This window comes from Venturia canescens, chromosome 10 (assembly GCF_019457755.1).
Source record: "Venturia canescens isolate UGA chromosome 10, ASM1945775v1, whole genome shotgun sequence".
Taxonomy (NCBI): Eukaryota; Metazoa; Arthropoda; class Insecta; order Hymenoptera; family Ichneumonidae; genus Venturia; species Venturia canescens.
In genome coordinates, this window is record NC_057430.1 from 10,312,958 (window position 1) to 10,325,676 (window position 12,719).

At 33.4% G+C, this 12,719-nt stretch overlaps 2 protein-coding genes across 5 annotated transcripts; one reads left to right on the forward strand and one right to left on the reverse strand.

The window, feature by feature from the left end:
* Positions 1 to 274: 274 nt before the first annotated feature.
* On the reverse strand, positions 275 to 3,980 carry LOC122417339 (rac GTPase-activating protein 1-like). 2 transcript variants are annotated; one of them, XR_006262272.1, is made up of 4 exons: positions 3,883 to 3,980; positions 3,191 to 3,250; positions 933 to 2,415; positions 275 to 499 (listed from the first exon to the last, which is right to left on the reverse strand). XR_006262272.1 is itself a non-coding variant. In XM_043430775.1 (4 exons), exons 2-4 carry the CDS (start codon positions 3,224 to 3,226, stop codon positions 1,776 to 1,778), a joined length of 600 nt encoding a protein of 199 aa, XP_043286710.1. In that variant the 5' UTR covers positions 3,227 to 3,250; positions 3,883 to 3,980; the 3' UTR covers positions 275 to 1,775. The 2 variants fall into 2 exon arrangements, 1 of the variants encoding a protein (XP_043286710.1); XM_043430775.1 differs by having other exon boundaries at positions 275 to 1,811; positions 1,888 to 2,415.
* Positions 3,981 to 9,259: 5,279 nt separating this feature from the next.
* Positions 9,260 to 12,079, forward strand: LOC122417353 (rac GTPase-activating protein 1-like). Of its 3 annotated transcripts, none has more exons than XR_006262275.1 (5): positions 9,260 to 9,399; positions 10,033 to 10,092; positions 10,867 to 11,284; positions 11,361 to 11,422; positions 11,856 to 12,079. XR_006262275.1 is itself a non-coding variant. In XM_043430795.1 (5 exons), the coding sequence occupies exons 2-5, from the start codon at positions 10,057 to 10,059 to the stop codon at positions 11,875 to 11,877; spliced, it is 648 nt and encodes a 215-aa protein (XP_043286730.1). In that variant the 5' UTR covers positions 9,260 to 9,399; positions 10,033 to 10,056; the 3' UTR covers positions 11,878 to 12,079. The 3 variants fall into 3 exon arrangements, 2 of the variants coding, with proteins under 2 accessions (XP_043286730.1, XP_043286731.1); XM_043430795.1 differs by having other exon boundaries at positions 10,757 to 11,284; XM_043430796.1 differs by having other exon boundaries at positions 10,871 to 11,284.
* Positions 12,080 to 12,719: the final 640 nt, after the last annotated feature.

Sequence of the window (12,719 nt, forward strand, 5' to 3'; positions counted from 1 at the left end):
AAAATCTTTTATTTTAAAAGTCTGCGTCAATCACAAATGAATTACAAATTTAGACTCGAAATTCGTTCCGTTTTCGAAATAATTTTTACGCAGTGATTTATGAATGTACGTTGCTTACTTAAAAACTACTTGATATTACAAAAATGAGAAGTAAATCTTTCCCCAAACATTTCATAAACTTTATGTATTATTCTAAATACTTATTTCTCTCCCAATATCCTCAACTATAGCAAATTTTTCATGGGTCAAGGGAAACTGCAGAAAACCTTGTCAATAATTTATAATGTCTTTATTCAACATAAATAGTTGACACTGAAATGAGGATGTTGAATGAAATTTAAATCTCATCATGAAATACCGCAAAAAATTGGATTATCATCAGGATTATTATCAAGCATTGACTACAAATATTAATTTTGTTTTTTCATATTGAGATGACATCTTCATCCTGTCGAAGGTTACTACGATCGGGGTATATTATCGTCGATAAATATTTCCCCTGAAAGGAGAAGATTATTTCGTTTTTAAGACGCAAATGATAATTAATAATACACGAACAATGCACTCGATGGGAATTCGAGAAGTTGGTCATCCTTTAAAAATATCGTCTCTGAAGTTTCAAAAATTTTGTTGAAGTTATGTATATATCAATGAATAATCAAGGTTTTCCTCAATTGAGCTATGAACGCGAAATAAAAATTGTTTCTTTACACAAATTGAGCACTCGCTGGCAGTGATAGAATTTCACGCAATAAGAAATACGCTTTTTCATTTCATTTTGAAAAAAGATATTGATAAAATCTGAAAAATGCCTAAATTTTTATCCTGTTGCTAACTACGAAAATTTTAGTGGTGTTTAAATATAGTTTAAGAGAATAGAGCGAGCAAGTGCAAACTGTGCCTTGTATGAAAATGCATAGTTGCAATATTACCTGAGCTTTGAAGGGAAAACGTGGTTATAGGGGAGACCGGGGCAAAACGGGATATCTAAGGAAATATTGAACTTTTCAGAAGTTTGGGAAGCTCTGTCTATTCTTTACTCCCAAAAACTAAGAAATGTACTGAAATTTTGTTCAATTTAAAAAAAAAAAAAAAATCCGAGGCAAAACGGGGTATCCCTCAAAAACTCATGAAATTTTTTTTACTATGATTTTAATTCAATGCACCTTGGGTGTACTTTACACCCGTAACCGAGTGCTTCCGACTTACCGCTGTAAGCGTTGAAAGCGATCTCAGCGCTTACAGCGCTCAAACGTAAGTCGAGCGCACGCTGTGAGCGCTCTCAGCGCTTACAACGCTCTAACGTACGTCGAACGCACCCTCTGTAATTCAATTCAAAATGAATGATATGAATAATAACGAAGATTGCCAATGTTTATTTTGTAAAAATTTTTATTCTTTGTCCATTGAATTACGGATTCAGTGCCAAAATTGTGCAGAGTGGGCACATGATTCATGTGCAGGTGTAACCACACATGATGGTCCGCAAACATATATCTGCGATTACTGATGTCGTAGACAGTAATCTGAGAGGCAGTAATCGCAGATTTACAAATACTTTTTGTATATCTGTGCAAAAACGTTTTCATTTTAAAAGTGATGTAAAAAAAGAGAATTTGAAAAAAACGAATTTTTTGAAAAAAAAAAAAATTAAAATCCAAACAAAAAATATGTTTCATGTTCTTTTCGGACTAGTATAAAAATTAAAAAAAAAAAAAACAAAGACAAAAATATTTCTCTCATTTTTTGGGTATCCCGTTTTGCCCCGGTCTCCCCTAATAAGGATTCATTTCCAACAAGCTTCTGAAAACCTGTGAATCAAAACAAATCAATCGAATGCTACAAAACAGGATAATTTTACAGGACCAAAATTGATGAGACACTGACTTGAATTTGATCTTCTTCTCGAATGGATGATGCAGATGCAGTGGGATATTCAGAGCTCCCGCCGACCACTATGGGTCCAAAAACGAAAGCGAGAGTATCAAAACTGCATCCCGGTATCGTACTGGTCACAAACCGTAAATGAATTAAAATATAGCGGAGAGTTTGGAAATTCGGATTCGGAAGTAATTTTATTGTTTCGATGAGTGTTGCATCCCTCGTTATTTTGTCAGCTATGCGAGACCCGCCAACGAGAGAATCCCGGAGTTCATCCGTAATGAGTGGCTCGCTCAATGAAAACAAAAATATCTTCAGAGTCAAGGTAACCGTGTGTATGTCAACTCTTCTCAAGTCGGGTATTCTTCTGCGCATGCAAAAACTTAATACCAATGCTTTGGCTTTGTTGAAGTTGTGGTTCCGTGTGTACAAGAACATTTTCCCCAAACCACGTAATTCAACTTGGTTTATACATGCAAATATGAGACGTGGTACATATGGTGGTGTATTCGGTGCATAATCAGCAAGACTTCCCTGTAAAGATATTTTTTTATCATTGACTTCGTGTACGCAACAAAAATGTGGAAAATTGGTAAAACGGGTCCCTGAGGAACTTTTGTACAGAAGTTCAAAGAGCTTTGTGTATTTCTTACGCGCAAATACGAAAAAATGTACAATGATTGTTTGCGAATTAAAAATAAAAACCATTTTCGAGCAAAATTCTAAAGGATTTCGAGGGTACCCCTAAAAAAATTGTGAAATTTCTTTTTTACCGCTATTTCACTAATGCACACTCGACTGCCTTTTTCAAGAAGCACTCGGAGAAGTATTTGAGTACAAAACGAAGAAGAAAAAAATTCTAAAAAAATGTTAATTGCGAAAAATATTGAAAAAGAAAAGATTTTGATTGAACTCCATTATTTTATTTTCGGTCGATTATGAAAATTTGTAAAAATGGAAAATAAACAATTTCATAATATTCTCAAAGTACCGCCGTTTAGCCTGGATTCCCCTATGGAGAAAAATCGAGTATTGAATCGGTTTTTATATTTTTCTCAGTTTCCAGCCTCCAGGAAGTGGGAATCGTTAAGAGTTTTGCAATAGCTCTGTTTCCTAGTATAGGGTCCGTGCCGCTAGACAAAGCACTTCTGAGTCTTGTAAGGAGCGATATGATTCACAAAGCCTTATTGTTATTATTCTACTATCATAATTGTTATTATTTTGGGTAAATAGAAGTTCGATCAACGAAATGTGATACAACTGCATAAAGCATAAAGTACATGTAGAATTTGTAGAAAAAAAAAATTACCCTCGATGGTCTTCTAGAATACGATGTGGATGCCATTATGTCCGCGTTTGAAATAGAAAGCTAAAAATAATTACGGATACGCAGATTAGTTTGATACAAATTTTCGTGCATGTTTAGTGATTTAATTCGTTATGTTGACGTAATCAATGAAAACTCAGCGTTGTCCCTTTAGATCATCTTTGGCACAATATTACGGTTTTGGACAAAGTCTGATATCTGAGAAATTATTTCATAAAAAGAGCATCTCAAGGATTAATCAGTAACAGCCGCCGTTTAGCGGTCCTGCTTTTGGAAACACAATGAATAAAAAAAAATAACAAAATTATAAGATTTTTTTTCGTACGGATATTTGATTCGTCTGTGATTTGCCATTGAATCACTTGCAAACACTTTGGTGAGAGTTCTCTTGTTCAGTAACTGAATAACGATTTCGAGCTCTGGTCTCACATTAATATTCAATATTGTTAATGAAGGATTTACTTCTACTTGATCATCAAGATATTACTTCTCTATTATTTCGTGTACGTAAAAGATAATTTATTACTACAAGCAAATCATTTGATTGATTGAATTTTATGAGTTTATATGAGAGCTTCTGAGACATGCGTGTGAACTTTGAGGCTTAATATTGAGCTTCAAAATGATCGGTAAAGTATTAACGAGCTTAAGCTGCATCTGCCTGAAGGACTTACCGATGATCAGTTGAAATCCTGGAGAAATGGAACACCAGATGAACAAATTTGAAACCAAAAATTTTCTGATCCGATGCTCGAAGTTTTCCCAACAATTTCAGACTGAAAGCAAAGAAGCTTGCGTCATACCTCGATCGCGAAAGTAGAGAACAAAAAGAAGGCAACGAAAATCGTGACAAACAGAAAATGTGTCACCTGAAATGGGACGATGGAATTTCGCAGAACAATAACAAAAGTTGAGTCCATTTTTACATGGAAGTGATATTTTTTCGTCACGTATCCTATGCAGTTGCTTTGTATCTCTTCTCATTAGGAGCTTGAAGTTTCTCGAAATGTTTTTTCAAATCGGATTTGTGAAAACAACGTTTGTAACAGTTAGTGAGATTGACAATATAACTTTTCGATCATTGTTTTCGTACACAATGAAATTCATGATAAGAAACTCCAGTTATCGTATTCAATTGTTACAAGTTGTTTTCAAACAGCACGTGTCAAAATGACTCACGATATGCTGTTTTCTATTATAAGGATCATGCCACATTAAACCGACCAATCCGTGATCCTGACCATTTTTTATTCTGTTGAAAATTTCCTGTTATTTTTTACGTATTAGAAGCAGCCGTTCAAAATCTTTTCAGATTTTTTTTCAAAATTTCTTACAATTTTTTTGTAAACGCCCATAGCTCATTCAATAACAGAAATATCAAAATAAAATAGCAGGTTAATTTTTTAGTCTTGAGTTGTGGTTTCAGGGAAAAAATATCAAAATAAATTTTCATGCATTTTTTTTCAAATTGCGACCATTTTGATTATTTTTTAAAATTCAACATCTTTTAATGAACATTTTTAAACGTGCTGACAAATTTTCAACTTGTGATATTCCTAACTTTTATCTTTTTTTTTCTATTTTTAAAGATATTCGAATCACTATAATCCTAGACAATGACCACTGCGGCGCTGATTCACATGAGTTCTGTCCGTGGCGTCATCTGCATTGCTAATCTTACATTAGTTGAGTCAAGGCCAGGAGTCTGTCGTTATTTTATTTCGCTTCGATCGTTTTCATAACATCATTATATAGATTACGTACTAATACTCTAGTGTTAATAAAATAAATAAACATTGACGATTGTTACATAGAGTAATACTAAAATCGTAGAGTTTTTAAGAAGGTGATAATGAGAAAAGTATAAGGATGAAATTTTGGATTGTTAACCTCATCCCGTTTCCGTAAAACCTACTGTTATTCCATTGAATTATATTTGACGTATATTAATTCCAGAAAAATTATGCCGAAATTTCGTGATTGATTCTGTAACATATTCGAGTTGGGACATCTCAGAATTTCCAAAAATGTACGTGTAAATATAAAGAGTTATCTTTAAATTCGGATCAATAATAGACATTTTTCCACTTACTTAAAGTTTCAAAAACATTGCCACCCCAGCCTGTAAGTACTCTGCCGCAAAATTCCTAACTTCATTCTCTTTGCAGATCGATGCGTCAAGCCCTTGACTAGAATTAAGCCTTTTTCTAAATGTTTTTCCAGACAATGCGTTTACTTCTGTTACATCCCCGTAGAAGATTTTGAATTAGTAGGGGTACGCAACACGGTATTGACTCTTTTTTCGGGTCAAAACACTCAAGTCCTTTACCCAGGGACGAGAGCCGCGTCTGTCGAGTATGGGAGTATGGCAAGAATGGTGTTTCTTTTCGCGAGTTAGGTTAATGTGGACTCCAATGATATGCGGATGAATCTTCTGAGGTGAGACGATGTAGTTTCGTTTGAATAAAGGAACCCCTAGGGAAAAAAAGGTTGGGACAAGTACATTGATGGTCTCTTGTTTCTGGATGACATAGAAAAAAGATTTAGAACCAGGAAAAAAATTCTATAAAAATAATAAACGAAAAATTGAAAAGTTCAAAAAAATTCAACAAAAATAAAAAACAATCGAAAAAATTCTGTAAAGAAAAATAAAAAAATTTCAAAAAAATTCATAAATATTGAAGACATTGAAAAATGTACTATCCAAGTTACATGTAGTATAAAAATGTATGATATCAATTGGAGGCCAAGTTTTTATTGATAATTTGGAATATTCATCGAACAAATTGGAAACTTTAATGAAATTCATGATAATTATTTTCAAGAAAAAAGTTAATGAAACAAAAGTCATAACGGAAGTTACGTGCAGTACTAAAATGTATTATATCAATTCGAGGTCAAGTATTTATCAGTTATTCGAAATATAATCTCCGGTGACAAATGAGCGTTGAGAATCCTTGTCGGGCTCACAACGTTTTATCAAAATTACTAAAAAATTAATGGAAATAAAATCATTAAAAATTCACATGAAAGTCATTCGTTACTTCAACAAGGTACACACTTTAAAGAATCGATTCCCCTCCGACTTTCAGGATCCCCTGGTATTATTCACAACATTCAACTTCGATTGGATCGGTACAAATTATGTTCAAATACGTCTTAAACGTACTTGTCCGGCCCATCACTTTTTATTCAAATTGCTCATTCGAAAACAAATCAAAAACGAAGTTAATGCATGTGTTAATATTAAGGAACAGTAATTCCCGAGAAAATAATTTTCCTTCGAATCGCTCTTGTCAAAATGAAACGAAAATGAAAGATGAAGTTGATTAATCTATTTATATTATATGGAGTCATAATTCACAACAAAATCATTTTTCTCCAAATTCCAGGAATCCACGTGTCGTACTCGACTAGTGATATTTATCAAAATGTGTACGTGACTATAGAAAAAAAACATTGCATGGCTGAGTAGGTTCGAAAATTTCTAGTAATGCGCCTGATTATTTCTCATTTTCATTGGTTCACTGAAGAAAATGAGAAGTGGATATTGCTATACGAACTTGCGAACAATCAAGTTCAAATTAATTGGAGATCTTATTTTTATTTCTATCCATTTTATTATATTTGTCATTATAGAACAGCCCTGATTTGTTTTCGAATGAGCAATTTGAATAAAAAGTGATGGGCCGGACAAGTACGTTTAAGACGTATTTGAACATATTTTGTACCGATCCAATCGAAGTTGAATGTTGTGAATAATACCAGGGGATCCTGAAAGTCGGAGGGGAATCGATTCTTTAAAGTGTGTACCTTGTTGAAGTAACGAATGACTTTCATGTGAATTTTTAATGATTTTATTTCCATTAATTTTTTAGTAATTTTGATAAAACGTTGTGAGCCCGACAAGGATTCTCAACGCTCATTTGTCACCGGAGATTATATTTCGAATAACTGATAAATACTTGACCTCGAATTGATATAATACATTTTAGTACTGCACGTAACTTCCGTTATGACTTTTGTTTCATTAACTTTTTTCTTGAAAATAATTATCATGAATTTCATTAAAGTTTCCAATTTGTTCGATAAATATTCCAAATTATCAATAAAAACTTGGCCTCCAATTGATATCATACATTTTTATACTACATGTAACTTGGATAGTACATTTTTCAATGTCTTCAATATTTATGAATTTTTTTGAAATTTTTTTATTTTTCTTTACAGAATTTTTTCGATTGTTTTTTATTTTTGTTGAATTTTTTTGAACTTTTCAATTTTTCGTTTATTATTTTTATAGAATTTTTTTCCTGGTTCTGAATCTTTTTTCTATGTCATCCAGAAACAAGAGACCATCAATGTACTTGTCCCATCCTTTTTTTCCCTAGGGGTTCCTTTATTCAAACGAAACTACATCGTCTCACCTCAGAAGGTTCATCCGCATGTCATTGGAGTCCACATTAACCTAACTCGCGAAAAGAAACACCATTCTTGCCATACTCCCATACTCGACAGACGCGGCTCTCGTCCCTGGGTAAAGGACTTGAGTGTTTTGACCCGAAAGAAGAGTCAATACCGTGTTGCGTACCCCTACTAATTCAAAATCTTCTACGGGGATGTAACAGAAGTAAACGCATTGTCTGGAAAAACATTTAGAAAAAGGCTTAATTCTAGTCAAGGGCTTGACGCATCGATCTGCAAAGAGAATGAAGTTAGGAATTTTGCGGCAGAGTACTTACAGGCTGGGGTGGCAATGTTTTTGAAACTTCAAGTAAGTGGAAAAATGTCTATTATTGATCCGAATTTAAAGATAACTCTTTATATTTACACGTACATTTTTGGAAATTCTGAGATGTCCCAACTTGAATATGTTACAGAATCAATCACGAAACTTCGGCATAATTTTTCTGGAATTAATATACGTCAAATATAATTCAATGGAATAATAGTAGGTTTTACGGAAACGGGATGAGGTTAACAATCCAAAATTTCATCCTTATACTTTTCTCATTATCACCTTCATAAAACTCTACGATTTTAGTATTACTCTATGTAACAATCGTCAATGTTTATTTATTTTATTAACACTAGAGTATTAGTACGTAATCTATATAATGATGTTATGAAAACGATCGAAGCGAAATAAAATAACGACAGACTCCTGGCCTTGACTCAATTAATGTAAGATTAGCAATGCAGATGACGCCACGGACAGAACTCATGTGAATCAGCGCCGCAGTGGTCATTGTCTAGGATTATAGTGATTCGAATATCTTTAAAAATAGAAAAAAAAAGATAAAAGTTAGGAATATCACAAGTTGAAAATTTGTCAGCACGTTTAAAAATGTTCATTAAAAGATGTTGAATTTTAAAAAATAATCAAAATGGTCGCAATTTGAAAAAAAATGCATGAAAATTTATTTTGATATTTTTTCCCTGAAACCACAACTCAAGACTAAAAAATTAACCTGCTATTTTATTTTGATATTTCTGTTATTGAATGAGCTATGGGCGTTTACAAAAAAATTGTAAGAAATTTTGAAAAAAAATCTGAAAAGATTTTGAACGGCTGCTTCTAATACGTAAAAAATAACAGGAAATTTTCAACAGAATAAAAAATGGTCAGGATCACGGATTGGTCGGTTTAATGTGGCATGATCCTTATAATAGAAAACAGCATATCGTGAGTCATTTTGACACGTGCTGTTTGAAAACAACTTGTAACAATTGAATACGATAACTGGAGTTTCTTATCATGAATTTCATTGGGTACGAAAACAATGATCGAAAAGTTATATTGTCAATCTCACTAACTGTTACAAACGTTGTTTTCACAAATCCGATTTGAAAAAACATTTCGAGAAACTTCAAGCTCCTAATGAGAAGAGATACAAAGCAACTGCATAGGATACGTGACGAAAAAATATCACTTCCATGTAAAAATGGACTCAACTTTTGTTATTGTTCTGCGAAATTCCATCGTCCCATTTCAGGTGACACATTTTCTGTTTGTCACGATTTTCGTTGCCTTCTTTTTGTTCTCTACTTTCGCGATTGAGGTATGACGCAAGCTTCTTTGCTTTCAGTCTGAAATTGTTGGGAAAACTTCGAGCATCAGATCAGAAAATTTTTGGTTTCAAATTTGTTCATCTGGTATTCCATTTCTCCAGGATTTCAACTGATCATCGGTAAGTCCTTCAGGCAGATGCAGCTTAAACTCGTTAATACTTTACCGATCATTTTGAAGCTCAATATTAAGCCTCAAAGTTCACACGCATGTCTCAGAAGCTCTCATATAAACTCATAAAATTCAATCAATCAAATGATTTGCTTGTAGTAATAAATTATCTTTTACGTACACGAAATAATAGAGAAGTAATATCTTGATGATCAAGTAGAAGTAAATCCTTCATTAACAATATTGAATATTAATGTGAGACCAGAGCTCGAAATCGTTATTCGGTTACTGAACAAGGGAACTCTCACCAAAGTATTTGCAAGTGATTCAATGGCAAATACACAGACGAATCAAATATCCGTACGAACAAAAATCTTACAATTTTGATATTTTTTTGTTCATTGGGTTTCCAAAAGCAGGACCGCTAAACGGCGGCTGTTACTGATTAATCCTTGAGATATGCTCTTTCTATGAAATAATTTCTCAAATATCAGACTCTGTCCAAAACCGTAATATTGTGTCAAAGATGATCTAAAGAGACAACGCTGAGTTTTCATTGATTACGTCAACATAACGAATTAAATCACTAAACATGAACGAAAATTTGTATCAAACTAATCTGCGTATCCGTAATTATTTTTAGCTTTCTATTTCAAACGCGGACATAATGGCATCCACATCGTATTCTAGAAGACCATCGAGGGTAATTTTTTTTTGTCTACAAATTCTACATGTACATTTTGTGCTTTATGCAGTTGTATCACATTTCGTTGATCGAACTTCTATTCTCTCTTACCCAAAATAATAACAATTATGATAGTAGAATAATAACAATAAGGCTTTGTGAATCATATCGCTCCTTACAAGACTCAGAAGTGCTTTGTCTAGCGGCACGGACCCTATACTAGGAAACAGAGCTATTGCAAAACTCTTAACGATTCCCACTTCCTGGAGGCTGGAAACTGAGAAAAATATAAAAACCGATTCAATACTCGATTTTTCTCCATAGGGGAATCCAGGCTAAACGGCGGTACTTTGAGAATATTATGAAATTGTTTATTTTCCATTTTGACAAATTTTCATAATCGACCGAAAATAAAATAATGGAATTCAATCAAAATCTTTTCTTTTTCAATATTTTTCGCAATTTACATTTTTTTAGAATTTTTTCTTCTTCATTTTATACTCAAATACTTCTCCGAATGCTTCTTGAAAAAGACAGTCGAGTGTGCATTAGTGAAATAGCGGTAAAAAAGAAATTTTACAATTTTTTTAGAGGTACCCTCGAGGTCCTTTCGAATTTTGTTGCAATGTTGTCACATTGTTGTTGCATACACGAAAACAATGATAAAAAATTGTCTTTACAGGGAACTATCGCTGATTATACACCGATGACACAACCATATGTATCACCTCTCATAATTGCATGTATGAACGAAGTTGAATCACGTGGTTTGAGAAGGAATTTTTTGTACAGACAGAATGGCAACTTTGCCATAGCCAAAGCAGTGGTTAGAGGTTATCTTATGACCAGAAGAATACCCGACTTGAGAAGAGTCGATATACACACGGTTACCTTGACTCTGAAGATATTTTTGTCTTCATTGAGCGAGCCACTCATTACGGATGAACTCCGGAATTCTTTCGTTGGCGCGTCTCGCATAGCTGAAAAATTAACGAGGGATGTAACACTCACCGAATTATTAATATTACTTCCGAATGCGAATGGCCAAACTCTCCGCTATCTTTTATATCATTTACGGTTTGTGACCAGTATGGCACCGGGATGCAGTTTTTATACTCTCGCTTTCGTTTTTGGACCCATAGTGGTCGGCGGGAGCTCTGAATATCTTACTCCACCTGCATTATCCATTCGAAAAGAAGATCAAATTCAGGTCAGTGTCTTATGAATTTTGGTCCTGTAAAATTATCCTGTTTTGTAGCATTCGATTGATTTGATTTGATTCACAGGTTTTCAAAAGCTTGTTGGAAATGGATCATTATTATAACCACGTTTTCTCTTCAAAGCTCAGGTAATATTGCAACTATGCATTTTCATATAAGGCACAGTTTACACTTGCTCGCTCTATTCTCTTAAACTATAATTAAACACCACTAAAATTTTCGTAGTTAGCAACAGGATAAAAATTTAGGCATTTTTCAGATTTTATCAATATCTTTTTTCAAAATGAAATAAAAAGGCGTATTTCTTATTGCGTGAAATTCTATCACTGCCAGCGAGTGCTCAATTTGTGTAAAGAAACAATTTTTATTTCGCGTTCATAGCTCAATTGAGGAAAATCTTGATTATTCATTGATATATACATAACTTCAACAAAATTTTTGAAACCTCAGAGACGATATTTTTAAAGGATGACCAACTTCTCGAATTCCCATCGAGTGCATTGTTCGTGTATTGTTAATTATCATTTGCGTCTTAAAAACGAAATAATCTTCTCCTTTCAGGGGAAATATTCATCGACGATAATATACCCCGATCGTAGTGACCTTCGACAGGATGAAGATGTCATCTCGATATGAAAAACAAAATTAATATTCGTAGTCAATGCTTGATAATAATCCTGATGATAATCCAATTTTTTGCGGTATTTCATGATGAGATTTAAATTTCATTCAACATCCTCATTTCAGTGTCAACTATTTATGTTGAATAAAGACATTATAAATTATTGACAAGGTTTTCTGCAGTTTCCCTTGACCCATGAAAAATTTGCTATAGTTGAGGATATTGGGAGAGAAATAAGTATTTAGAATAATACATAAAGTTTATGAAATGTTTGGGGAATGTACTTGTCCCAACCTTTTTTTCCCTAGGGGAAGTTTATGGTTTTATGAATCGATCCGCTGCAAACTGAGCGGGTGAAAACAAGGATCGGAGAGGGCAGAGCCAAACTGAATATCAAGCAAAATATGGGGATGTTTAAAAATAATGACGACACAAGAAATAAATTAGAAAACATTTATTCAATTAAAGTTTCTAATATCATTCTAACAGTTGCGTGTATTTTTGTTCTATTTATTCGTATATATAACCTATGTACACATGATATATAACCACGCCACTGACAATATATTCGCACTGGACAATATTTCTCGTACTCTGGTTTAATTGAAGCATTATTTCAGTTAACACTTATTTCCAATCGAAGGAAATAGTGAAATCTTGAAAAGTTTCGTTGACATACATGCATCGCGCATTTTTTATATTCTTTTTCACACACACATCACAGACTACATTTACGCGGCCGCTTTGATACCGGTTTAATATATCACAAATAACAAAATAAATAGTAATATGCACTTCTTTAG

What these genes read in the sequence shown, in the direction of transcription:
- LOC122417339 (XM_043430775.1), bottom strand. Translation starts at nt 3,226, where the DNA reads ATGGCATCCACATCGTATTCTAGAAGACCATCGAGG. An exon ending in ATTCTAGAAGACCATCGAGG is followed by an intron (nt 2,416 to 3,190) that starts GTAATTTTTTTT and finishes ATATCTTTACAG; the next exon opens with GGAAGTCTTGCTGATTATGC. An exon ending in GAGAAGAAGATCAAATTCAA is followed by an intron (nt 1,812 to 1,887) that starts GTCAGTGTCTCA and finishes TTTGATTCACAG; the next exon opens with GTTTTCAGAAGCTTGTTGGA.
- LOC122417353 (XM_043430795.1), top strand. Translation starts at nt 10,057, where the DNA reads ATGGCATCCACATCGTATTCTAGAAGACCATCGAGG. An exon ending in ATTCTAGAAGACCATCGAGG is followed by an intron (nt 10,093 to 10,756) that starts GTAATTTTTTTT and finishes TTGTCTTTACAG; the next exon opens with GGAACTATCGCTGATTATAC. An exon ending in GAAAAGAAGATCAAATTCAG is followed by an intron (nt 11,285 to 11,360) that starts GTCAGTGTCTTA and finishes TTTGATTCACAG; the next exon opens with GTTTTCAAAAGCTTGTTGGA.